General features: G+C 49.2%; 1 protein-coding gene across 1 annotated transcript; it reads right to left on the bottom strand.

The window, feature by feature from the left end:
• Positions 1-73: 73 nt before the first annotated feature.
• On the bottom strand, positions 74-27,784 carry Tsen2 (tRNA splicing endonuclease subunit 2). The gene is made up of 11 exons (XM_051155120.1): positions 27,568-27,784; positions 25,641-25,722; positions 23,408-23,444; positions 20,986-21,505; positions 19,749-19,826; positions 12,328-12,378; positions 10,513-10,651; positions 4,648-4,684; positions 2,577-2,688; positions 1,649-1,738; positions 74-727 (listed from the first exon to the last, which is right to left on the bottom strand). Exons 1-11 carry the CDS (start codon positions 27,754-27,756, stop codon positions 668-670), a joined length of 1,395 nt encoding a protein of 464 aa, XP_051011077.1. The 5' UTR covers positions 27,757-27,784; the 3' UTR covers positions 74-667.
• Between the last annotated feature and the right edge of the window lie 188 nt (positions 27,785-27,972).

Genomic DNA, 27,972 nt, shown 5'->3' with positions numbered 1-27,972 from the left:
CCAGAGAGCAGTGTCCCCATCCCCGTCTCTTGTTTTGGTTCACATTCCTTTTCATTTCTCCAGCGTATTATGATGCTGCCAAGTGCCAGGCCTGTGCCATGCTGTTTAGACTTTCTAGGCATGAAAAGCATGAACCAAATAACCCTTTTTTCTTTATGTGCTATCTAGCATCAGGCATTCTGCTATAGCAACACAAAAAAATTGAGTACGGTGCCTAAATGCCCCTCAGGCAACATTTTCTCTGCTCTCTAACCCAGGGGAAGAGAGTAACAATGCCACATTCTGCTAAATGTTGACTTCATTCATTCTCTCTCCAAAAACTTCACTGTTTATTTTTATTCTAAAAAAGTTCCCCAAAGCAAGATAAAATTTAATAGCTAATACTGTATAATTTGGTGTTCGAAGCACAAACCTGTCAAATAACCAGTTCATTGAGAGCATATCAGTCTCACAGTATTTCAAGGCTTCTAAACCACCGATGGATTTTCAGTCATGTGGGTTACTGGTTGAAGTCCCTGGGTGAGCTGAGCCACTGGAGTAGACGCTCCCTTTAAAGCAATAGATCACGGGGCCCAGTGATCCCCAAATGTGCTGAAGCTCCTTCCGGGCAAACTGATGCTGCACAGACAAGAGTTGCTAGCGAACTGTGGACTCTAGGCTTGAAAGGTCAAAGCTCATCTTGGTCACTTCTCTCTCGGGAAGAAACCCATCGGCTGAGAATCACCTCCTGCAACAGAGCAAATGAGGGTTGGACTTCAGACATGGAAATGGGGGTCCCGAGCAGGTGAAGTCACAGCTGCCTGTTGCAAAGAGCTGGTTTGCAGGGCCTCCCTTCCCAGTCTTGAAAGAGACAGAAAGTGTGAGGTGTAACCATAACCTTCACATGGGAACCTTGCCCTCTGTCACCACAGAACTAGCCTCCCAGCACACAGCAGCAGCCAAGGCTAGTGCCTGACCCTAGGGCCTGGTCAAGGACACACTGGTACCTGTCGGTCAGTCATGGGAAGTGTCCAGTGAATTTTGACATTTTATGAACCACCAGCTTAGAAAAGATCAGAACAAATAGAGGGAGGTGGCCCTGGAGCCCTAGAGACTGACAAGGGTGTCTCACTGGAACCAGGAAGGGTGCAACATATGCACACAGAGGAAAACAAGCACACTCTAGCTGTGTGGGACACAAGAAAGTCCTGCGGGCAGTGGGCAGTGTGGAAGGGCACAGAGAGACTAACAAACACTGGTGACTCAATGATAACCTTACAGCCCCAGCAGAGGGACACAACCGGGACTGCCGGCGGGTGTCTGGTGTGTGAGGCCCATGGGCACAGCAGGCGCTTACCGTGAGTGAGGCCCTGCCTTCCACCCTCTGCACTGAAGGAAGTCACACGAGAAGTTTGAGGAATGAGACCTGTGGGGACCCTGGCCTGGCTGCTGAGGTGGCCTACCTACAGCTGAAGACGGGGAGCAACAGATAGACTGGCTGGAGCTGTGCAGTGGGGAAGTCTAATAGGCTTAGTGGGAAGAAGGCGAGAGAGGTTTAAAGGCCGGAAGCATTCGCCACTGAGGCAAGATCATTCCTGGTAGGCTTGCTGAGAATGCCGTGGGTGCACAGGCTCTTGGGATGCTGTGGATCTGTCTCTGCGTCACACACCTGAACCTGAATCCTCTTCATGCATTCTGGGGTCTCCATGTCTTCGCTAGTCATGGTAGAGGGCTTAATCAAATAACACAGCATCAGCTCCTGCCGAGAAAAGATGGCACGGTTTGTATACTCCACAAAGGGACGTTGGATGTGTCAGTGTGGGGGAGGGAAGCAGGCACCCCACCCGTCCCTGTATCTGACTCTTCTCTAAAGACCTGGGTTTTACAGTGGTGGAGAGGGTGTGCGAACGTGACCAAGCAGACAAGCCGCTTACATATCTAAGGTGGAAAATACATACAGCACGACACATGCCGTCAGATGAGGGATGACCAGGCTGGCTCAGACTCACGACCCTCCTGCCTCCACTGGCCTAGTGCTGGGGTCACAGGGGTGTGCTCAGTTGTACAATAACCACACTCGGCTGCACAAACAGCTTGACATTTCTTATTGTTTTATTGTAACTATGTGCAAGTCTGTGTGTCTGTGTGTGGGTATGCGCACGTGAATGCAGGTGCCTGCAGAAGCCAGGAGGAGGCTTCTGGAGCCATGGCAGCTGTGAGATGGCTGATGTGGGTGCTCTGGCAGGAGGGCCAGCGTGAGCTCTTAGTCACTGAGCCCTGGGTGACTTGAAAAACAAAAACAAAACCAACCTTATTTTTATTTATGTGTGCATCTATGTATGTGTGCACCACGTGAACGCAGGTACCTACAGAGGCCAGAAGAGGGTGTCAAGTCCTCTGAATTGGGAGCTACACATGGTTGTGGGGTGTCTGATATGGGCGCTGGGTGAACTCAGGTCCCCTGCAAGAGCAACAAGTGCTCCTAACCGCAAAGCCATCTCCCCATTCCCCACATTCCCACTTTAAAAAGTTCTACTAAGTTTATGAGGGAAACAATGGAACTATGTAAGTGACAGGCAAGGCTAAAGCTGGGTTACCTTAGAGACGTTCCCTGAGACTCTGCTCAAGGCGGCCAGTGACTTCCAGCTGAAAGGTCTGCGAAGGGAGCCCTCAAAGTTGTCGTCCACGAGTTCTATGATGACAGAATAGCTACAAGACAAAGAGAGGCACTTTGGAAAAGCCACAGTATTCACTTGTTTACAGAACAGCGTGTCCTACTAGGAACTAAGACAGAAGAACTTTGCATCGTCCGCTGCTAAAAGCCTAGACCATCAGAGGCAACAATGACTAACTGGCAGGAAGCGAGCCTCCTTCAGGATGATCGCAGGCTTACTGACTGACGGGAGAACAGAAACCGTGCTCCCGGTGTGCGATGCAGCTGTTTGGATACCGATGATACTATACGCACTGAGGGTTGTACATAGCCTAACAACGTGATGTTTGACACACAGCCAGGATACTGCTGCTCATTCTGTTTGGATACCGATACTATACGCACTGAGGGTTGTACATAGCCTAACAACGTGATGTTTGACACACAGCCAGGATACTGCTGCTCATTCTGTTTGGATACCGATACTATACGCACTGAGGGTTGTACATAGCCTAACGTGATGTTTGACACACAGCCAGGATACTGCTGCTCATTCTGCGTACAGTGTAACAAGGCCAGTGCACTATAATTTCCTGCAGTGCTCATCCTGGGACCCAGGGTCTCACGCAAGCAATCTACCATCAAGCTGCACCCCAGGTCCTGCCTGGGGCCTGTGGGAGCATGCTTGTTTTGTTTTGAGACAGGGTCTCACTATGCTCTGTAGAACTTGCTGTATAGACCGGGCTGACCTGAAACTTAAAGAGCTCCACCTGCCTCTTCCTCTGAGTGCTGGGTTAAAGACATGTGCTCCCACACTTGGCCAGGAACATGACTTTTTAAAGAGATATATTTTATTTTTATAAGTATAGATGTTTGGGCGGGAGAGATGGCTCAGAGGTTAAGAGCTCTGACTGCTTTTCCAGAGGATCTGGGTTCAATTCCCAGCACCCACATGGCAGCTCACAACTGTTTGTAACTTTTGTTCCAAGGGATCCAACACTCTCATAGAGACATACATGCAGGCAAAACACCAATGTACATAAATTTTAAAAATTATTTAAAAATTAAGCATAGGTGTTTGCCTGCCTGTGTGTTTGTGCATCATATTGATGCTTGGTGTCTGTGGATGCCAGAACAAGACATTGGATCCTTTCGTTGTGAGCATCCCCGTGGGTGCTGGGAACTGAACCTGGATCCTCTGGAAGAGCAACCATGGCTCTTCACCACTGAGTCATCTTTTCAGCCCCAGGAATATGACTCTTTCTTTCTTTCTTTTTTTGGCATTTTGAGACAGAATTTCTCTGTGTAGCCCTGGTTGCCCTGGAATTTACTCTGCAGATCAGGCTGGCCTCCAGCCCAGAGGATGCCTCTGCCTCCTAAGTGCTGGGACTAAAGGCATGCGCCACCACTGCCTAGCTAAGAATATGACTTTTTTTTTCTTAGTTTGGTTTTTCAAGACAGAGTTTCTCTGTGTAGCTTTGGCTATCCTTGAACTCACAGCAATCAGCCTCCCTCTGCCTCCTGAGTGCTGGGATTAAAGGCATGCACCACCACGCCTGGCAAGAATATGACTTTTGGGGCTGGAGAGATGGCTCAGAGGTTAAGGGCACTGACTACTCTTCCAGAGGTCCTGAGTTCAATTCCCAGCAACCACATGGTGGCTCACAACCATCTATAACGTGATCTGGTGCCCTCTTCTGGCCTGCAAACACACATGTGGGCAGGATATTGTATAAGTAATAAATAAATAAATCTTTAAAAAAAGAAAAGAATATGACTTTTAATTGCCTCTGAGACATTGAATATTAGACCCAAAACCAAAAATTTCTTTTTTAAATCCCAAGACGGGGTTTTCTGTGTAGCCTTAGCTGTCCTAGATTCACTTTATAGACCAGGCTGGCCTCGAACTCACAGAGATCCACCTGCCTATGCCTCTCAAGTGCTGGGATTAAAGTTATGCGCCACTAACATCCAGCTCCTTATGTTCTTTCTATTTATTAAAAAAATTTCCAAACCTTGCGTGGTAAAATGGAGGGCCTTTCCGATACAGCACTGCAAAGGAAAGAAAGGAGATGTTAATCCATCATAACCACAACAGAACGAGCTAACACTAGCTCACTGTGTGACCCAGCCTGGCTTCACATCCAAACTCTTTCTCCCCAGAAACAAGAAAGACTAGTCAAATCTGCTGCCCCAGCCCCAACAGCCTCGTCACAGCCAGGCCACACTCTTAGCCACAGTGGGTCTTGTCTTTCTCTGTGTGTCTGAGGAGGTAGAGAGAACATAAAGTCCACTGAATGTACAGCATTTGTGACTCGGGCCAAATCAACCAAACTCAGAGTGAGGGTGGGTGCCCTCTGCTCCGTGTGTGGCAGGCATTGCACTGGAGATGGGCAGTTTTCAGGGAAAGTGAAGGGTTACTTCTCAGCCTTTTGACTAGTCAAATGTAGGAGTTCAGGACCTGCAGATGGCGTAGAGGTAAGAGCATGCGCTGTTTGAATACGTAGACAGTTTCAATTACCAGCACCACACAAAATGTGAGGGAAGGTTGGGGCATGCCTGTAACCCTAGCACCATGGTGGCGGTAGGTGGATCCCGAGAGCTTGCTGGCCAGCACAGCTGGAACAGTAAGCTTCTGTTCTGGTTCACTGAGAGGCCTGCAAGGCAATAAGGTAAGGAGTGACTGAGAAAGTCACATGACACCTTCCTCCTGACGCACGCTTGCCTGTCGTCATTTGCATGCCTCACACACTCACAGGCATGGGCTGGCGACATGTCTCAGCAGGTAAAAATGCTTGGTGTGAATGCACATACATAGCACATGTGTCCACGCAAGCCTACGTTCACTATGCTCACACCATGGCCTGTGCCCATGCGAACCTGAGTCCATGCACACACCAACAAATAAAAACTAAAATAAGTAAATAAGTAAGAAATTCAGCCAAGAGGCTATGAAAGGTTCATAACCTCCCCACCCAGCTACCAGTCTGCCTTTCTCATGGGATCTGACTCACGAAGCGGTGAAGCCAGCCTGTAGGGATCAAAAGAGCCTCTCATTGAAGGAGCCTGAGGCTGAGGACAGTCCCTTGGAGGCAGGGGCTGGCTAGCGGCCTCCAGACTCTCAGTCCCTGAGCAGCCAGCCTGGTCCTGAGCTGTGTCACGTCCACAGCTCAGCACTTAGTGAGTGATCCTGAGAGCCCGTGTTAAAGATGGAGCAGCTTTAAAATGGAGAAGTCAGGACTGTGAGGCCCAGTCAGAGCTGGTCTAGAGCTACCCGGAGATGCTCATCGCAGGCCTGACATTTATTCGTGAACAATGAGTGCTATGGCTGAGCCCTGAAGGCTGAAATCTTTAAGTAACCCACACCTGCGCCAGCACTGCTGCCCTGTGCTAGGCCCGTGACACTGGCTGCCCCCTTGGTCCCCAGTAGAGGAAAGTTTGAGCAAAGCTTGTTTCCTGTGAGAAATGGACACAATTTCCTTTTTGGAGACAGTGGTCCTGAAGTCAGCTCAGAGACCCCTCTCCTGGCACCTCCCTTCCCCCAGAACACTGCAGGACCCTTCGCCCAGTCTGCTGCCTGTAATCTCTGCTCTGTGGTCACGCTGCCATTTCCTGTGTCTGTGTTTCAGTATTCCTCACTCAGTTCCCATCAAGTGAACATTCAAATGCATTCAAACAACTCTCCACTTGTTGGGGTTCAGCAACGGATGAAAGTAGACCAGGACCATTGCTTTCTGCCCAGTCTCTGCCACCCTGGGTTGTGAGACTTTAGGCCAGTTACTAGCCTCTCTGAACCAGTTTTTTTGTTTGTTTGTTTTGTTTTTGAGACAGGGTCTCTCTGTGTAGCCTTGGCTGTCCTGGACTCACTTTGTAGACCAGACTGGCCTTGAACTCACAGTGATCCATCTGCCTCTTTGCCTCCCGAGGGCTGGGATTAAAGGCGTGCGCCACCCCGCCCGGCTCTCTGAACCAGTTTTTAAGATTCTAAAGAAGGCATTGTTGGGTACAGTGGGACATACATGTAGTCTAGCTAGTCAGGAGGCTGAGCCAGGATGGTTGTTCAACAGTGAGAGCGCCCAGGCAATGCAGTAAAACTCCATTTCAAGATACCAGACGAAAAGTGAAGTATCCAAGGAAACAAAGGTTTTCTCTGCCCACTGAATCCACGTCTGGAACCAAATGCGCATCTTTACCCCACATTCTGGGGCACCACTATGCTTTGACAAAATCGTGAGTCACGTGAGCGCACCTCAGCCAGCCCTTCTCAAAGTGCTCTATAAAGACGTGTTTATCAACATCACAAGGCGTGATAAGACAGCTCAGGCAAATTAAGAAACCAGCTGAGGTCATGCAGGCAGCAAGAGGCAGAGCTGGCTGTGGACCCAAGAGCTCTACTAGCCTCTTAGCACACTGGGCAGCCTTCCTGCTTGCTTTAACCCCCGTTTCACTCTCAGGACGAGGATGGTGGAGACCTGCTAGGTAGGTAGAGTGGCTGTAATCACAGGAAAGAGAAGGAAAGGAAGTAAAAAGAAACAAAGCAGGGCCAATATGATCTCGGACCAATATGGCTATCTTGAAATTTACCTCCAGCAACTTGAGCCCAGTTCACTGTGCCATCTGTGTGCAATCTGCAGGATGGCAGAAACAAGAGGCCTTTCCCCTCCAGGGACAGTTGCGTAGACTCACTAAACACTGTCCAGAAAAGAACTTTAGGGCTGCGGGTGCCACGTGAGGACTATCCCAGGATTCCAGCTGCTGTGAGTGACTGTCCTCTGAGCCAAGCAACTCCCTGGGGAGGTCAGCTAGACCTCCTTAGAAAAGGAGCATCAGCCGTGCTTGTGGACTGTTTACATCCACCATGGAGAAATGGTGGGGAGGGTCCTAAGACCCTCACCTGAGTGTCCAGTGCACTGCCTATCACCTATTGTATGCAACTCTGCCTTAATTACATGTGGCCTAGAATATGTAGGCTGGGAGGGCTAGGGCATGGGGGAGGGGTCTACAGGGTGAGCCCTCATCCTTTGAGGGTAAAGGCCTTCTAGGTGTGGCCTGTTGGGGGGAGCACCTACACCACTGTAAGTCGCTCCTCACCTACAAAGAAGCCCAGTAAGCTGGCTGGTTCCCAGAGTAAACGGGCAGAACTGTGCTTCAGTTCCTCCTCGGGACAGTAGAAGAACGGTGGACACTGCTTCTGTCTCCACCCTCCCTGGGAAAGAGTTTTAGTAACAACAACTTAAGCATAGCCTATTTTAGAGCATTAAAATGTTTATTTATTTCTAATTCTATGTGTGCATGTACGAGTGTGTGTTGCCTGCATGCATTTCTATGCACACGTGTGTGCTTGGTGTCCAACAGAGGCTAGAAGAGGAAGGAAGACCCCCCTGGCACTGGAGTTACAGATGGTTGTTGTCCACCATGTAGGTGCTGGGAATCAAACCCAGGTCCTCTGGAAGAGCGGCCAGTGCCCTGAGCCACTGACCATCTCCGTACCCTCAGCATAAGAACTTTAAAGGCTGCACTGACATTCTTTGGATTATTTAAGAAGGCTCAGAAACATATGGAACAAACTGTGACAGCCTTAAGACTTCAAAAATGGTTACTTTTTGGGGCTCTCAAATACCTTAAAACTTTTATCTGAGCCCTAAAACACTTCTGAAAAGACTCAGGAAGCCCTTACACCCTTACTTGTGTGGCCCATATGGAAGTGGGGTTTGGTGATTTAATGAGGAATGACCCCAGAGCTGGAGGGGACCCCAGACAGATGGTTCCTAGCCCAGGTCCCTGACAGCTGTGGTGCCTGGGGGCTGTCACGGTGGCCCTGCTCTCTAGGACTGCTGTCTCCTCTTTCACTCAGGGAGAGCATCACTAATCTCTGAAGCTCCAAAACCTGAATTCTCCTCGTCTCCAGTGTGCAAAGCCGAAGCCCTACCACCAGGTTCCACCTCTGGCCCCAATCTGAAGCTTGCTGAGCACTGACAGACCACAGCGTGAAGATATGCTTGTGCATAAAACCATTAAAAAGGCAGAGAGCATTTAGTACAGCCTAGTGTGTAAGGTGGACCCAAACCACAGGTGACGTCTGTTTAGACTCAGGTCCCTTCCCAAGAGACCTCATCCTATAAGGGCCTCATACTGAAAATGCTCCTGTGGCCCAAGCATTTCTGATGAGGACTCTTAATTTGTGCCTCCACCAGACACACTGAACACACAAAATATGAGCCAGTGCCTAGAAGCCACCTGGTTCCTTTATGCACAAGTGCCATACCGATTCTGGTGGTGGGCTGTCAGGCCCGGCAGCAACAACAAGCTTCTGCATTTTGGTTCTCTTCAGTCACTGGTAATATAGCACTCAGAGGCTCCCACTTTGAGGACTTTTCATCCCCAAACACCCTGGATCTGGCCACAGCCTGACTCCCTTGGGACCCATGTTGCTCATAATCTTGCCTCTGTGCAGTTCCTGAGACCTGTTGAGTGTGTCCTGTGTCAGCCTCTGGGCTTGTTATTTGCCCTGCCCAGCGAGCCCTTCCCAGACACACAACTCTCCCTTACCGTGCTCACATCGCCCAGGGGTCACTGGGAGGCAGTGACATATAGATGGGTCTATGAACCTGCAGGGGAATCCAATGCCTGAAAGTGACTGGCCCTGGAAACCACTGAGGGTACATGGCCTTTCTTCTCCACACTGGAGTAAGGAGCACACGTGGCATACAGAAGAGCAAAGGTCTGCCATTTGGAGTGGCACAGGAAGTACAGCACCAAGCCTGACAGCACATGCTCAATAAACAGCAGCTGGGGCTGCCATCATAGCTCCAGGACTCTTGCCATTTGGAGGACGAGGCAAGTGAAACTGCAAGAAACAGGCCTGACTGAAATCACACAAGCTCATGACTGAGTGTAGTGGGTGTAGAGGAATGTTAATTCAGAACATGGCTGTTCTGGCAAGAGATCACAACCCAAAGACCTAGGTCTGTGGGACCCGGGCTGGAATACAAACACACCTTTAATCCAGGAGACAGAGGCAAACAGATCTGAGTTCAAGGCCAGCCTGGTATAGAGCAAGTATCAGGTAAAGAAAAGCTTAGTTCCAGGCGTGGTGGTGCATGCCTTTGATCCCAAAGGAAGGTAAAGTTAGTCTGTAGAAGGAAGCACCAATGTTAGAAAGTGATGTCTAACTGAGTGGCAGAAAAGGTGACAAATCAGAGAAGATTTGACAGAATAGGATACACCTAACTCTCACTAGAAGAGAGAGAGAGGACAGGGAAGCTACTTAAGGGGCAATGCAGAGAGAGAGCAGCCGGTTTTACTGGTACAGTAATGGAGAGACAGATTGCAGAGAGAGCTCCCTCAAGTGAAGACTGAATGAGCCAGAAAATGAGAAGGAGCCAAGAGATTAGGGCAGATGCTGGAGTTGTTTGAGTCTGAACAGAGCAATTCTTGGGCCAAGAGAGAAGCCAGATTGAGTAAGTCAGTTGGGAGAGGTGTTTGAGCCAGAACAGCTGAGTTGAAGCAGCCAGCCCAGAGCTCAGAAAGGACAAGAAAGGGTGAGCTCATTAAGCAGTAAGTCTCAGAGGCTCAAAACATTCTAGGCCTAGGTTAGCAGATAGAGGCAGCAATCCTCCAAGACAATTGAAGCAGGTGAATAAAAGTTACTTTTGCAAGCAGGTGCCATAGAACTCTTGTCTATGATTAGGAAAGCCCGCGTCTGCTCATAGGCTTCCCCAGCATGTTGGCTTCTCATTCTCTGGATTTAGCCCATCCCATCCAAACACCCAGCAATGGTATCCTAGTCACCACCAGCACAGACAACTAACCCCACCTCCCAGGGGAACTGGGCTGAGCTTGTCCTCACATCTGCCATGCACACACCAGGAGCTACTCACGCAGATCCGTTCCGTACTTGAGCCCCACTTTGGGCACCCAGCCTTTGCTTCGGAAGTAGTGGTAGGCCATGTAGGTGGTCCTGAAGGTGGGCTGGACTGCAGTGAAGGCTTGCCAGAGCTTCACTATTGTTAAAGGCTCCTAAGTTGTTTTTTTAAAAAAAAGACATTAGTTTGCACGCATTCACTCCTGCTCAGTAAGAGAGTAGACATCTAGACTGTCATGGTACTGCAGCAGCAATGGAGACAAATAAGAGGGATTCACTCCTTCAGGAGACCTGACCCATGCTGTCTATGTGTGTGGCTCCTCCCAACACAGGCGCTCCTGTGCGGTCCATCTCAGCACGAGAGCAACACAAGCAACCTTAGGAATGGGTCATGTTAAGCTGCTGGTTCTCTTTCTCCTTGCAGTGTTTCCCAGGTTCCATCAGAAAACAAGCATCTGGGTGGGTTTGCAAAATCTTTCCCTTTCCATCAACTCGTTAGCTGTCTGGGGCTCAGTCTCTCAGTGAGATGCACTTAGTTCAGCTCAGCCTAGGCTTTAATTCCACAAACATGGCTGGGATGCAGCTCACTGGTGGAGCATGCTTAGTGTGAACAAGGCCCTGGGCTCTGTCCTCAGACAACAAACAGCTCTCATAAACACCTAGGCTTAGGTTTTGCCCACATATGTGTGGCTTCAGTCCCTCACTAAGTCTCCCCAAGAAGGTGGAGTCTAGCAGGGAGCCTGAGGATCCCCAAGAAGCAAACACAAACACTTCTGCTGCCTTTTTGTCTCCCTTCCTCTTCCTTGAATAGACATTACATCAGCAAAGTTCCAAATTAAAAACAAAACCAAACCCCAAAAGTGTCCAGTGAGAGGCTCCCTTCTCTATCTAGAGGTCAGCAATGGCAACATCCTGACAAAGGTGAAACCACAGACACAGAAGTTACACACACATGGATTTACCAGCTGGGTCTAGCCACACTCGCAGGTACCTTTGGCTGAGCTACTTGTGTTCTCTGAGCTGCAGGTAGCTTGTTAATGCTGCTCCTACCAAGAGGTGGAAAGGACTGGAAACCGCAGAGGCAAACTGGGCGCCATGGCTCACACATGTAATTCCAGCACTCAGAGAGCTGAGGTAGGAAAGCTGTCTCAAGATCTAGGTCAGCTGAGGCTACACACAGCGAGTTCCAGGTCTGCCTAGGCTACAGAGGGAGATCGTGACTCAAAAACAAAGGTCTGGAGGGATGGCTCAGTGGTTGAGTAAGAGCACTGATCCTAGCACATTCCAAGTACCCACATGGCAGCTCACAACGGTCTGTACTCTAGTTCCAGGGGATCCAATGCCCTCGCTGGCCTCTGTAGACCCCAAGCACACATGGGGTCCACAAACATTCAGGCAAAATGCCTAGAGACATAAAAATAAAACAAAACCAAAACCAAAATATTTTTTTAAAAATCAAACAAAAAACAGTGAATTTAAAAGGGTCTGACACACAACATGTGTAGCAACCATATAGAGGTGACTTTGATTAGTTTTGCACTGCTGGGGATGGAACCCAAGGCCTTGAATGTGCCAAGCAGACACCCTGCTCCTGAGCTGCAACCCGCCTACTACGTTGCGTTTTGTTGGTGATGTCAGTACCGGTCCATACCAGTTTCCATAACCCAAGTAAACGGGTCACCCTGTGCCTACTGGAACTGCTCCAGCTGAGGCTCCTTAGTGGAGCCTTACAGGAAAAGGCAATTCCTGCTTTTTTTTCAGTCAGTTGACACATTTGCTTAAAAGCTCCTGCAACAGGGGAAATATGAGATGTGTCTGCACCGAAACTTACCTTCTCGTAGTAAATACTTAAGCATCCCAGGGCGTACACCAGGAAGAAAGCCTACAACAAAGCAAAGTTCTCATTAGAAATGCTGCTGCTGTCTTCTAGGGTGGGTGTGAGCCTTAGTGGGGAAGCAAGGCCTCACTCGCCCTTGGTTCACCCCAGCATCACCTAACAGAAATAAAAATAGCTTCTGACAAAGCCAGCATACCACCAAACCTTGATCCAATGCTAACAGGCACGTGCTGTGGCTTCTGTCCTGTCCAGGACAGTCAGGATCTATGAGCCTCAGGCACCCAGAAGATGGGGTTGTGGGCAACACTTAACGATGGCCTTATAGTGACACTGGGGTTACTCTATTTTATTGACTGCAGTGCTGGTGACTGAGGGTTTCCTGCATGCCTCAACCACCCTGCAAGCTACATCCCAACCTGACTTTATCACATCAAAGTATTTTAAAAGGCATGAGACATGCTACCCACACTCATTAAAAACGGCCCCTGCCTCCTGGCTCAGTGCAGGGGACTCTTGAGTACAAACAGGACTTGGCCTCTTTCCTTACTGTCCCCTCCTGTCACAAGCTGGTGCACACAAGGCAACAAGGGGCCAGAAAGCTGAAGTGTGCACAAGTGTCCAGGGATTAGAGGGTGCAGGGCCTAGCACCTCAGTGACCTCAGAACTGCCCAGAGCCACTGGCCACTGCAGTTCTCTGAGGCTGTCTGGAGTTCCTGGGTGCCAAACTCAAATTATCTGCCCTATTTGTGTTCCTGCTATGTGGGGAGGACACAGGAGGACGCAGGATAGCCCAAAGCCTGTGGTGGGGAGGACACAGGAGGAGGTAGGATAGCCCAAAGCCTGTGGTGGGGAGGACACAGGAGGAGGTAGGATAGCCCAAAGCCTGTGTGGGGAGGACACAGGAGGAGGTAGGATAGCCCAAGCCTGTGGTGGGGAGGACACAGGAGGTGGTAGGATAGCCCAAGCCTGTGGTGGGGAAGACACAGGAGGAGGTAGGATAGCCCAAAGCCTGTGGTGGGGAGGACACAGGAGGAGGTAGGATAGCCCAAAGCCTGTGGTGGGGAGGACACAGGAGGAGGTAGGATAGCCCAAGCCTGTGGTGGGGAGGACAAAGGCGGAGGCAGGATAGCCCAAGCCTGTGGTGGGGAGGACATAGGAGGAGGCAGGATAGCCCAAAGCCTGAGGTGAGATCACAGCAGACTCCATCATAGCTAAGCTTTACAGTGATCTGCAAAACAGGACTGATATTCTGAGTTTTGTTTTAGAAAACATTTAATTTTCATAAAAATACTATTTAAAGCAGGATGTGGTGGCTCCAGGAATATGCCCAGCTCTTCCTGCTCCTACTTTTCCAAGGACCGTTCCCGTTCTCTGCGGTGTTAACGGCCCTTTCCTCACTACAGGCTCAAGAAACTCTTTTGCCTGTCTCCTGCAGAGCACTTGCTTTTGCCTAGAAATACCTTTCATTCATGCCTCTCTCTAAGGAGAAGATCAAATCAAGCAGAGCACAGACTGATATCGCCCCTCACCCTACAAGACAGTCCACTCCCCTCTGGTGAGGGCTCAGGTGAAAGACTGAAGGGGACCCTCATCCCTGCTCTGGCTTAGGCCCAGGCAGCTGGATCCACTGGAGGCTTCTGCACCTGCCTCGGTTCCCTTCTCCAGGGTCCTACACGCCCAGAGACAGATAGAATGCATTCTCTCAGTGGCGCCCACAGTCCCACCAAACCTCCTGTGACCTTGCTTTGACATCACCCTTGCCACCCCCAGTTTCTGACTGTGAGTGCTGCAGTTTCTGGATGGACCAGGGTGACCAGAAACACCATGGAAAAGGTAAAGTGGTTCCCAGATGGACACGCGCCTTTCATTTTGTCAAATTTGTATTTCTTGGTTTAGAACAGTGCAGTACAAAGAAGGAGGCTGTCTCAGGGGGTCCCAGTGGAGATGAATGAGGTCCAGCAGGCCTGGGTTCAAGGCTTCACTGAGGCAGTTTAAATTGTTTTTATGCTTACTTTTATGTGTATGGGTGCTTTGCCATGGGTGGGCACCATGTGTGCCCTAGGGATCCAAGGAGGCCAAAAATGGCATCAGATCACATGGAACTGGAGTAACAGATGGCTGTGAGTCATCATGTAGGTGGTGGGAACAGAACTTGGGTCCTCTTGAGGTTAGGAGCCAGTGCTCTTAACTGTGACCTCTCCAACCTCACTGAGGTATTTTGTTTGGAATCAAATCCTCACGAGGCAGGGAAGGGAAGTCTGTGGAGCTGGCATCACCCACAAGTTTTCCCTTTTGGGTGCTGAGGTGAAGACCCTGGTGCCAGTCTTTCCTTCACAGTTTATTCAGGTTAGGGCCCACAGCACTGGAAAAACAGATCTTAAAGACAGAACCCCAAAGCTTTGGAGCAGCCTGGGCCCCGTGATCACATGACTCCCTAAAGGAAGACCCACACTGGCCGAACACAGAATCACCAGTGGGGTAGTCTGCCATGGACATGGTTTAGGAGCAGGACAGAAAGAAGACAGCTGTGGAAGACACTATCAGCACATCTGAGTGACAGCTGTCAGTGTCCAGGACAGCAAAGGGCCAAGGCCACTTACAAGATGCAGTCACTGTGGACTCCTCTTAATTTATAATGGGGTTCAACAATTTAGAGAGGACATCTTGCTGTGTGGGAGGGAATTAAGGCAGTGCTGACTGGCGACTGGGCACCTACCATAGAGTCAGGAACCCTGCCAGGAGACACATGTGCCCTACACTCCTTGGTGAGAGATGTGCATGCAGTTACACGCCTTCTAGGAGAGGCGCCTGACACAGGTCCTACCTCATGTGATCTTCACTGTAATGCTCTGCATGAAACATCCTGGCATATCATCAAAAAGCCACGGGATAGCCAGGCGTGGTGGCGCACACCTGTAATCTCAACACTTGGGAGGCAGAGGCAGGCTGATCTCTGTTCGAGGCCAGCCTGGTCTGTAAAGTGAGTCCAGGACATCCAGGGTTACCCAGAGAAACCCTGTCTCAAATATAATAACACAAAAAAGAAAGAAAGCCACAGGATGCCACCTCTCATATGCTATGTTGATGAAGCAAGTATTTTCTCCCTACCTTGTCTTTTTTTATTTTTTGAGACAGGGTTTCACTGTATATCCCTGTCTGATCTGAAACTTGATTGTAGACCAAGCTGACTTGGGATTCCCAGAGATTCCCCCTCCCAGTGCTGGGATTAAAGGTGTGGGTTACCACACCCAGCCCTATTTACCTTTGTCTATAATGTTACTTCTACCTTTAACATGGGGGATGGCAAGCCCAGGGTTGCAGGCATGCTAAGCAAATGCTGCGCCACGGAGTTATGATGCTGTCACCGCCACCTTGTCTGTCTCCATTTGTCACTGGTAGCTCAAGGCAAATGCGTTAGAGTTCAGGCTCCACAACCAGACGGCTTAGGTTCAAGTACTGATCTTGAGCAAGGAACTTAACCAGCCTGAGGGTCAGTTTCTTCCCCAGTGAGAGAGATCACAACAGGATCTAGGGTGATGTGAGGACCTAGGGAGATAATTCACAAATCTGCCCTTAGCAGAGACGCTAGACCGTGCGCCCGGGACAGAGGAGCAGCACACACCTATTCCGTTGTCCAGCACAGTGGCATTCTCCAGGGACCTTAGAGCAGAGGGAGCCGGTGAGGCAGATAAAGCAGGTACCTGTTACAGGAACCTCCCTTCCTCTGCCCCCACTGCAGACCCCTGAAGAACAGGGACGCGTCTTTTTCCTGCTGACATCTCAGCCACCCACCCTGCCAGACACACAGGAAATGCTGGCTGAACAAAAGACCACAATAGAGGGGCATACCCCTATTTGCGTCATCCCTCTAAGGCACCACCAGCCTCCTTTCTCACAACAGTCAGCCATTCCCCTAACAGGGAGGCTCTCAAAGGATAGAGCACTCATGTGCACATGAACAATGGGATTTCATTCAACTGGAAAGGAAAGCGAAATGACACGTATGCAGGAAAGTGGAAATCATTCTGTGAAGCAAAATAAGCCAGGCTCAGAGAGCCAAACCCTGCAGGGATTCCCCTCCCCCCCCAAATGTAGAATCTCGATTTAAATTTATGTATTTTAGTCATAGACTATAGAAAAGGGACCATGTGAGGAGGACGGGATCTTCCCGGAGGGGGACTGAGAAGAAGAGAAGCCAGTGGGCCACGTGAGAGCAGGGGGGTGCCTCCCTGAGTACAGTGGAGGGACAAGGAGATGCGAATAGAATTGAAATGTCAACACGTGTATGAGCGCATCATAATGAAGCATACTTTGTATGCTAACCTAAATTTAGTTTTTTTTCCTTTCTTGTTTTTCCTTTCTCTATGTACCTTTGGCTGTCCTAGACTTACTTTGTAGCCCAGGCTAGCCTTGAACTCACAGCAATCTGCCTGCCTCTGCCTCTTGAGTGTTGGCACTAAAGGGCTGTGCCACCACACCCGGCTTAAATTTACTTTTAAGTAAAAAAAGAACAAACCTATCTGAAACAGGCTAGAGTGTCAAAGTGAAACAACTGGGGCAACCATTTAAGTTAAAGAGTTAATTTGCATCTATGTGTGTTGTTTGCTAGTTACGTTCTGAGACTTCAGTTTCTACAGTTTCCTTCAGTGTTGTGGTCTCCTAGGGAAGGAGCTGGAGCCCTGGGGCCCCTAGCAAATCCCTTCATCATTGATTTATAGCCCCAGCCCTGACATGCAATCTGCAAGTCACAGTTTCTTAGAACGCATTCACTGGGTGATGCCATGTAATGTAAGTATTCAGTGTTGGGTTCTGTTTGTTTGCATTGTCCTTGAGATGGGTCTCATGTGGCCCAGGCTGGCTGTGAGCTTTCTACGTTGCCAAAGCTAGCCTTCAACTTCTGATCCTTCTGCCTCCACCTCCCATGCGCTGAGATTACAGGCATGCACCACACACTGGCATATCTTTCTCTAATTACCTTGGACTGTATTTTGGCATACACTAGGAGGCAGGATCACGGGTCTCTTTCTACGTGGACCCATTGACTTTTCCTCACTGACTGGAAATGAGATTTTCAATGAACAATGAAATCCCATCTACCACTGCTCTGTTTTAGTCTCTTTGGACTCAATCTTTTCACCCTTACACTTTAAACTATGCTAACCTTAAAATATCTTTTACTACCAGCTACAACACTTGTTAAACTGCTTTGTTCTTGGGCTGGAGTACTGAGTGGCAGAGCTCTTGCTCAGCACATATAATGCCCTGGCTTGGTGGCAGCAGCCGCAGCCCCAACCGCCCCAGCTGCCCCAGCAGCAGCCGCAGCAGCAGCAAAAGCAGCCCCAGTAGCTCCAGCAGCAGCCACAGCCCCAGCAGCAACAGCAACAGCAGCCCCAGCCGCAGCAGCCGCAGCCACAGCAGCTGCAGCCGCAGCAGCCCCAGCAGCAGCAGCCGCAGCAGCCCCAGCCGCAGCAGCCCCAGCAGCAGCAGCACATTCTTAACTAGTTTCATGATTCCAAATGAAGGTTAAGAAGCAACATGGGGAAGAGCAACGCTATGGTCCTCTTTTCTCCTACCATACAGAAGCATGGTCTACAAAGCAGACCCTCAGAGCCAACCAGGGGAGTTTCTTACCTGAGTACACAGTGGAGCTGGCCTTAAATATAGTGATGGAGAAAAACCCGAGCTCTTTAAAGTCATTCAACAGGTGGTGGTAAAGTATTTTTATAGATAGGACCAATATTTTCATAGTAGTAAAAAGTAATCACAGATTTCTGTGTGGAGACTGTAGCTATTCAAGCGGATGGAGTCTGATGCTTGGAACAGAGAGAGAGGAGTGGCTGGGCTCACTTCATTTTGCCCGAGCCTCTCCTGTCCATGAGACTGAGAGCGCTCTACACGGTGCCCAGCACAGAGGTCACATGTGCCTGTTTGGTACAAAAAATGGGGCTAGGGCAACTGGATAATGGAAATTTGAACTCATTTAATTTTAATTAGTTTAAGTTAGTTCAGTGGCCAGTGGCTACTGAATTTCAGGGTAGACTATCAGCTTCAGGTGAGAAAATAAAAGATAAAGTGATGTCATGTCCCCTACAGTGCTCCCTGCTCAGCCCTCCAGCGAGGAAGGAAGAAGCAAGGGCCAGGACATGGAGGGTTACAGATGCTGCTCTGAGACAACCACCTGGATGAATACAACAACTTCTCCAGAGACCTCCACGTCTGCCAAGAGCTGTGCTGCTGCTGCCGTGAAGCTCAGGAAGGGCCCACTGCCTCCAACAGCAGAAACACAGGAGCAAGAAGGCGGGGTCTCAGCCGATCGCGACTACACACGAGAGGGACACAGCGGAGGGGCAGTGTGCTGTAGTGTGTAGGATGCAGCTTACTCACGGAGTGGAGCACACTAAGTGATTCTGCAGAAGGAAACGCCCGGAATGTGCTCACTCACTCACCAGTCAGTACGCGATCAGAGCCGCACAAGCATATAGAAAGCTGGTAGGCTCTGCTGGGTAAGAAACTTTAATCTCTTTCTTTCTCTCTTTTTTTGGGAAGGGTCTGGCTGTGCTGTCCAAGCTGGCTTTGATATTCTGGATGCAAATGATCATCCTCTTCAGCTTCCCAAGTATCTGGGACAACAGGCACATGTGGCCACATCAGGTGGAGTGAGTGTGTGTGTGTGTGTGTATGTGTGTGTTTTGCAGAACTGGGGATTGACCCAGAGCCTTGTGAACACCCTGCAGATACTCTGCCAGTGACCTCCACCAACACCCGGCTTACACACTTCAAATGAATGAACTGGTGTGCTAAGCACATTTTAATAAGGATGAATGTGTAAAAGCTGATGAAAACTATTAGGGCATAGTGCTGCACACCTGTGCTCCCAGCATTTGGGAGGCTGCTGAGAGGTCTCTGTGCATTTGAGGACAGCTGTCTATACAATCAGTTCTTGGGCAGCCAGGGCTACCCTGTTATACCCCGCCTCAAAACAAGAAACGAAACCAAACAAATAATAGGAAAACGACAACACTGACAACATTCTGAAACCTGGATAAAAAAAGAAAGATTCAGGTTGGGTGGTGGTACACACCCAAATCCCAGCACACCTGAGGCAGGAGGGCTGTCAATTCAGGCTAGCCTGGGCTATATAGCAAGACCCTATCTAAAAAGAAGGATGAGGATGAGGATGAGGAGGAGCGATGGAGAGGGTTTAACCCAGAGCTCTCACACACCATTTTAGTGATGTCACAGAGCTATAGCCCAGATCCAACACACTCGGATGCCGCAACAGGCTGAGAATCAGCATCCTGGCAGGTGATTTCAGCATTCAGCAGTCTATACAGAACCGCTCTGCGAGGTGGGTTCAGGTGCACAGTGCACAGGCTGAACTCTCCCAGGGCTGAGGCAGCAAGATGCACACATACCTCCTCTAGGCTGAGCTGCAGATACTCAATGATCCTGTACGGATTTCTTCTGCACACCAGTCTCCTTCTTTGCAGCAACTACAATGAAAGAGAAAGGGGGGCGGTGAGGTAACAAGTCAGCCACCTGGGACACACTTGTCATAAAGATTGAATTCCCAAGTGAGCATCTTTTCATAAACTCAATGGGCTACATAGCCCAGGCCAGACTGAGTTCACAGCCCTCCTGCATCAGGTGTGCACCACCACACCCAAGTTGAGTTCTTTTCTCATCAAAATTTCAGAATGTTGTCAGGTGTTTCTTTTGGGTTTTCCATGATGCTGTGTAAAATCTGTGAAAAATAGATTTTAAAGCAAAACAAAACAACAAAAACAAAAAAAGCCTATGTAGAGAGGACGTTCTGCTTCCTCTGCTGCTAACGCTAGCCCGTGGATTTCCCTGCAGAAGTGATAACTCCATTGTAGAACTTGAGTGTCTTCTGCTAAAGCTGTGTGCCTGACCTTAGGTGTCGAGAACTCCATCCTCTCAGCCACGCCTGAGATCAGGCGATTACACTGCATTTCTTCTTCTCCCAAACAAGGTGCAGAGAATTACTGGTTTTGCTTTAACTCATTATTTTCTAAACTTGAATTTTAGTGGAAACAGTCCTCACAATGGCTGCGCATCAGCGCTGGCCTCAGAAGCCTCATACGGGCCCAGTGTGACGATAGGCCTGCCCAGTGGCAGATGAACAGCATCTGGGGAGGCTGATACTGGCCAGCAGCAGATTGCTCTGGGGAGGTGACTGGCAGCCCTCCTCTCTACAGAGACATGTTCCAGTCTCAGTGGATGCCTGTGACCACAGGTAGCACTGACCACACTGCTGTAGGTTTCCTACCCACATCCAGTCATGGGTCAAGTTTGCATCACTGAGAGATTAACAACAGTGATTAGTAAAAAAGAGGGATTCTCAACCATGCAATGAGCAAGACAAAGCCGGCGTGGTGACGCACGCCTTTAATCCCAGCACTCGGGAGCCAGAGGCAGGCGGATCGCTGTGAGTTCCAGGCCAGCCTGGTCTACAAAGCAAGTCCAGGACAGCCAAGGCTACACAGAGAGACCCTGTCTAAAAAAAAAAAAACAAAAAATAAAATAAAAATAAAAATAAATAAAAAACCAAGACAAATAGCAATGCTCTCAGACTGTGCTTGGCTGTAACTGAAGCCCAAATGAGGGGAGCACAGTACTGTTACAACATACCTTCTCATCTGGGGCCGCCTCCTCCTCCTGGACATCACACTGCTCTTCCTCTACAAGCACGTACTCATGAGTGTCACTTTTCTCTCCCGCTGCCTGGCTGCTGCCTTCAGGCCAAAGGCTATCCTGGGCGATGAGGGCTTTCTGGCTAAGGCAGGGGATCTGCGGCAGAACCGTGGGGTCCTCTACCACATGTCCATTAAGGCTAGATGGACGAGCCACAGCGAGCGTACCATGGCCAGGCCCCTCCTGCAGGCAGTCTGAGTGTGTGTCGAGACCCTGCAGGTCATGTGACTGTTCAGCGCCTCCAGGGATCACAGAAAGGTTGTCCTCTCCCACTCTGTCTTCCAGGGAGGGGTCGGCCTCAGAGTCCAGCGGGTCATGCCGTGGGGTCTCTTCTCTCCCCTTTCTGCAAGGAAGCTCAAGTGGTCCTGTGTAGTCTGTGAGGATCTTCTGCACAGTGCTCTCATCATGGCCCTGTCTATGCAGGAAATCCATGGCCCATTCCACTCGATGCTGATACCTGCCAAACACCATCAATAACACACAAGTCTGGACTCCGTGACAGCAAAGCGATGAAAGAGTCAACAAGGTAGCCTACGAAGATGTTGAGTTTTCCTGAAGGGTGGACTGCAGGCGGCTTGCCTCCTTCCCATTCTCCTGCATCTAGCTGCCCAGCAACAAGCACGCAACGCTGTCCCTCTGATCATTTGCCTACTCTGACAAAATTAACCCCCATTTAACAAAGTATTAAAATCAGTGTCATTTCATCACCAAGAGATGCCAGTAACTAAGGCAGGGAGTGTTGCCTTTCACTGGGATCCGTTTTGTCTTATTTATAATCTTGGCTATCACACTGTTCTGGCTGACACTCCATCCATAATATAAGACCACGTGTTTAGTATAGGGAAGTGAATTTCCATCAACATTTTTCACATCGCCCAGGAACATCAATGGATATGGAAAGAAATGATTAGCCTTATGCATAGTTCAAGTTCCCTTTCTGTTGTGATGAAACACTCTGACCAACAAAAGCAACATGGTGGGGAAAGGTTTTATTTTACCTTAGAGCACACTGGTACCAGGGCAGGAGCTCCAGACAAGACCAGAGGTGGGAACGGAAAGAAAGGCCTTGGAGGAACTTTGCTTACAGACTCGCTCTCTATCTCAGTTGGCTAGCTCTCTTCTACAGCCCAGAACCACATGCCTAGGGATGTACCACCCACAGGGGTCTCGGGCTCTCCTCCACCAATTAGCAGTTGAGAAAATGGCCTCGTAGACCAATCTGACAGAAGTAATTTTCAACTGACACCCAAGATTAGTCATTGCACACACATATAGGTCCAAATATTGTTTTGTTTTATGAGAAAGGGGTGTGTTAGTTAGTTTTATGTCAACTTCATACAAGCTACAAGCCATCTAAGAGGAGGGAGTCTCAATCAAGAAAATGCCTATATTAGATCTGGCTACAGGCAAGCCCATAGAGCATTTTCTTAATTAGTGATTGATGAGGGAGGACCCAGCCTGTTGTGGGTGGTGTCATACTTGGGCTGGTCACCCTGGGCTCTATAAGAAAGCAGGCTGAGCAAGCCAGTAAGTAGTGCTTTGCCATGACCTCTGCACCAGCTCCTGCCTCCAGGTTCCTGCCCTGCTTGAGTTTCTGCCCTGACTTCCATCCATGATGAACTGTGATGTGGAAAGTAAGTCAAATAAACCCTTTCTTCCCCAGGTTGCTTTGGTCATGCTGTTTCAGTACAGCAAGACAAGACAGACCAAGACAAGGGGCCTTGCACTCAAAGCAATCCTCCTGTCTCAGTGCTGCTATTACAGGCATGAGCCACCACTTAGTCCCAGTCTTATCAATGGACTATTAAGTCCAGGCTACAGAGAGATGTAAGACGTTGATATCCTGGAACTGTGAGAGATGGCTCAGAGAAGAGGCCATAGGCTCAATATTTGGGACAGTGGAGGGGGCTGTGGAGGGGAGAACTCATGGGAGAGGGGATGCATGGGCAAGACCATGGGCACGCTGGGATTAGCTGGGCACTGTGCAGGTGTCTGTAGAGTCAGGGGAAGTGCTTCCAGAATATCCAAGAGCAGTTGACAGGAACTTCTGTGAAACCCTTTGACCCTGCAGCGTAGAGCAACCAAGAGGGAAGGACCTTCGGTACATGTGGGCTGGGAGGCCTGCTCAGTCCCAGCATCTCAGGACTTCATCATAACACACTGTAGACATGACAGCAGCTGGTGCTTGGGGTGGGGGTGGGGTAACCTGAACAAGCCACACATTTCACATGGGATTTGAGCCACATTAAGTTCAGGCTCAATTTTCAAGCATTCTCTACTACCAGGAGAAAACAAAGGTCAGCACAGACTGCCTAACAGCAGACACAGCCGCACCGAAGCCAAGGCCGCCCTCACTTACTTCTCCGAGGTGATTATAGGCATGTCTGTCTGCACACCTGGAACAGAAAGACGTTCTATTAGCTCCAGACAGACATCCTTAGAGGGAATAAAACCCACTAAAACCCTAAAGATGGAGTTACACAGCCAGATGATGGCTGTCTATTGGCCACAGGCAGGCCCTGACCCCTGTCCTTCGTGTGCCCACACCCTCCTGCTGGCTCAGAGGAGCCCTCAGAGCCCCAGCGCAGAAGCACAAGTGTGTGAGAGGACAGTCCCTCCATCTGAGCTAATGCCTCCGTGTGGTAATTTCTATACTTTCTTACATCATTTCACAACTCGCCGCCCCCCCCTCCGCCCCACCTCCCTTTTGTTGTTTTTTTTGCTTTTCTGTTGAGGTTAGGTCTCTAGCTGTTGATTTTTCAGTCTTAGCGTCCTACTTGCTGGGATTATAGGTCTGGGTCACTGTATTAGCTTTAAAGAAATGCTTTCTTTCTTTCTTTCTTTCTTTCTTTCTTTCTTTCTTTCTTTCTTTCTTTCCTTCTGCTTCTCGAGACACGGTTTCTGTGTAGTCTTGGCTGTTTTGGACTCACTCATAGACCAGACCGGCCTTGAACTCAGTGATTGCCTGCCTCTGCCCCCTTGAGTGCTGGGATTAAGATGTAGACTACCACGGCTGCCTCTTTTATTATTTTAAAACTTTTCAATGTATTTGTTTTTGTGTGTGTGGGTGTGCCTGCCTCTGCCTCCTGAGTGCTGGGATTAAAGGCATATACCACTCTGCCTGGCAATTCTTTTATTATTTTAACCTACTGGTATTGCTTAATTAATTATCATGAAGATGCCTTGGAAAATGTATTGAGAAAAGAACTGTGAATTAAGGAGCTATGCACATTAATTAGTTTTAAATTTTAAACTCCATTTATTTGTGTGTCCGGTGTGAATGTGCCATAGCACACATGGAAGACGACTCGGTTATCTCCTTCTACTATATGGGTCTGTGGCAATTTGACTACAAAAATCAACAACCAACCAACCAACCAAACAAACAAACAAACAAACAAAAACCCCCACAAGCAGCCGGGAACATGTGCGAGGGATTTTCCTTGATTGGATCATTTGAGGCGGGAAGACCTACCCTAAATCTGGGCCACACTGTCTGGTGACAGCCCCTATTAAGGGACCCAGAAGATGGGTCCTTTTGCTTTTTGCCTGTTGGCCTTTACTCTGAGGCAAGTTCATCCATCCTGCTGCTGTGGTATCCTTTTTTTGTTTTTGTTTTGTTTTGGTTTTTTTCAAGACAGGGTTTCTCCGTGTTGGTCATGGCTGTCCTGGACTGGCTTTGTAGACCAGGCTGGGCTCAAACTCACAGCGAGTCGCCTGCCTCTGCCTCCCGAGTGCTGGGATTAAAGGCGTGCGCCACCATGCCCAGGCTACTGAGGCATTCTTCACTGGGATTAGAACCTACTTCCTCAGGATTCCAAGGTACTAAAGACCAGCTGAGACATCAGCATTGTAGACTGAATGACTATGGATTCTTGACTTTCTGTCAGGAGACAAGACAGCTACTGTGGGACTAGCTGGACCACAGCCTGTGAGCCACTCTAATAACTCCCTACACACACACACACACACACACACACACACACACACACACACACACACACTGTTCTGTTCCTCTAGAGAACTAAACTAACACAGAACCCATCAGATCTAACTCAGGTCATAGGATTCCTGGTAAGCACTTTTATCTGCCGAGCTGTCTCACCACCAGACCCATAGTAGTATGTTTAACAATGCCATGGTTATTGTAAATTCCACATCTACAACTAAAACACCAAACTCATTTTGACAGTGGCATAGGCAGGCAATACTTCCTACACAAAGCATCCTACACAAAGTATAACAAAAAAGCCAGATAACACTTCTTCCTGTCTTTTGAGGGGCGATGATTGAAATTAGGGCCCTGTATTGTCAGTAAGACTTCCAACCATCCCAGAAGAAAAGGGACACACATTTCCAAAAATCAAAGGGGTCCTTTTGCCTGATCTGCTGGCACATGGGAGATCCTGGGCTAAGTAGTAAGACATTCTAAAAATAAATAAAAAGGCAAACTAATACAGAACAAACAACTGTTCTGACGCAAATTCTTGTAGCTGCTTCTCTAGGCAGGAGCACTGTGAGTGTTGCCTCTCTTCCAGAACTTACCATCTCACCAGGACATGTAAGCGCCAAATGGCAGCTGCACGTCTTACCTTTCCATTTGGCAGCCAGCTTGGGATTGGAGATGGTGAAGTTCGGGCGACTTCTCGAAAGAATGCCTTTTCCAAAGTAACCCTTCCAAGAAGAGAACATGGTTGATGCTCAGTTGTTGGGTTTGCAGCTTCGGCAGAATAGAACTATTCAACGGCCTCGAGTTTCCCCAATTCTCTAATGATCGCACATTCCCAGTGTCACCTCTGTGTGTGTCCATGTGGGTGTGCAGGTGCACGTGTGCATATGTGAGAATGAAGGTACATGTGTGCACATGTCTGCATGTGATTGGTGTTGATTATTTCCCATGGGTGCCAGGGTCTGAACGTAGGACCTTGTGTACTTTATGCATGGATCCATCTCTGTAGCCCCGGAGCTCTCAGTATCAGCTCGTCTGTTGCATGACAGATCGCTCTGGCTTGTGGCTGGCATCCTGAAGGCGCCAGATCAGGCAGGGGCAGCTTCTTTTCACATGTGGCTCAAGAATGCAGTGCGCTGCACCCGGGAGTGGGAGCTGTGCCCACCGCAGACAAAGGCCTTCTTGGATTCTTTCCTACTCTGGAATGGAAGAGTCCTTCTCTTTCCTGCTAGTTTCCCCCAAATACATACTTTCCCTGCCTTTGATTACATATAAACAGAAAAAAAAATCAAATAATAATACGATGAGTAAAAATTGTCCAGCATGTGTAAAGCCTCAGTTCACCTTACATGGTGTGAACAAAGGCCTCAGCAGGCCAGGCGGGGTGGTGCACACCTTTAATCCCAGCACTTGGGAGGCAGAGGCAAGCAGATCTCTCAGTTCAAGGCCAGTCTGGTCTAAAAAGTCCAGGACAGCCAAGGCTACACAGAGAAACCCTGTCTTGAAAAACCAAAACCAAACCAAACCAAAAACCCACAAAGGCCTCAGCAGGAAGCTGTAGACAGATAGGACCCAATGAGGTCCTAACACACCAGGGTCCCAGGGGCCCCAGGGCTGAGGCCACTGACCTTACTGTAACCTCTAGAGAAGGCAAAGGGAGGCAGGATGCCCATCAGCTGACCTGAGCATTTACTAGTGGGGATGGCATGTACAGTTCAGAGGTAGAATACAAGGCCCTTGGCCCAAACCCCAGCACCAAACAAACAAATACTAAAACTGCACTGTGCTGATAGGACACTCTCCTCTCCTTCTCTCCCCCCGCCTCATACACACACACACACACACACACACACACACACACACACACACGGATGTACATATATGGATATATATATACATATATATATACATACAAACATCCAAATATATATGGATACATATACACATACATATGCATATGGATGGATAGATAGATAGTCACTGAATTAAAGGTATGCTTATGAGGGGTGAACTTCATGGCTATGAGCTACATCTCAATTGCTTTTAAGATCCACTCATTTAAATTGCATGTGTATGGGTGTTGAGCCATCTCTCCATCAGGCTGGTTTTAAAATGTCCCAGCAATAAAAAGGATACGGGGGTGGGTGGGAGCAGCAGTGGGTTGGGGGAAACAAACCACTAGTCTCATTTGCAGCCCATAACTGACAGAACTAAAAGTCGTTCTTATCTGTCAAGTCTCCAGCGAGGAGAGCAGAGACACTGGGGACCTCTACACAGGCTCTGCTCTGCCCATGACCTGGGCCCTGTGCCAGCCACTGTGTAGTGACCTCGGGAAAGGGCGGAGGTCAGTGGGGTGATCTGTCGCTTTTACTCATTACCTTTCTGTAAATTACTTGTCTGTCTTTAATATACACCACTTCGCCCGGCGTGATGTTGGCGAAGGAATGTGGCATGCCTCACTGTAGAGGCTTTAGAGCCGACGCTTATGGTTTATTCCGGGAGGGGCCTGGAGAAGGAGGGGCGCTGCCCAGGGTGTCCCCGGGAAGGAACCAGAGGCTGCCTGGGCTTACCTTCCCATAGAGCTGCTCCATGTCCTCGGTGCCCCTCACCACCACATGGCTGTTAATCAGTTCAGCTCGGAATATTCGGAATTCCTTCCTTGCACCTTGGTCCTGAGCAAAGGGGATAGGCAGCGGCGACTCGTAACTCTCATATACTCTTCTTTTCCTCTTCGGCGCACGGAAGACCGCCTCTGCCATTTTTCAAGGGTAACAGGTCTCTAGAGAGAGGAGAAGAGCCAGTTGGGAACCGCAGACCAACAGAGCCGGCACATTCAGAACAAGGTTCACCTGGTCTCTGAGGGTTAAAGCAGCGTGCTTGTGAAAACTAGAAGACAGCGAGTAACAAGGACAGGATCATGCAGATCGGTCACCAGGGGTATCTCAGCTGCTCTGACCTCCAAGAAGCCAGTGCCA

This window comes from Acomys russatus, chromosome 13 (genome assembly GCF_903995435.1).
Source record: "Acomys russatus chromosome 13, mAcoRus1.1, whole genome shotgun sequence".
NCBI classification, from domain to species: domain Eukaryota; kingdom Metazoa; phylum Chordata; class Mammalia; order Rodentia; family Muridae; genus Acomys; species Acomys russatus.
Note: the sequence above shows the minus strand (reverse complement) of the source record. Positions and strands in the feature narration are given on the sequence as shown.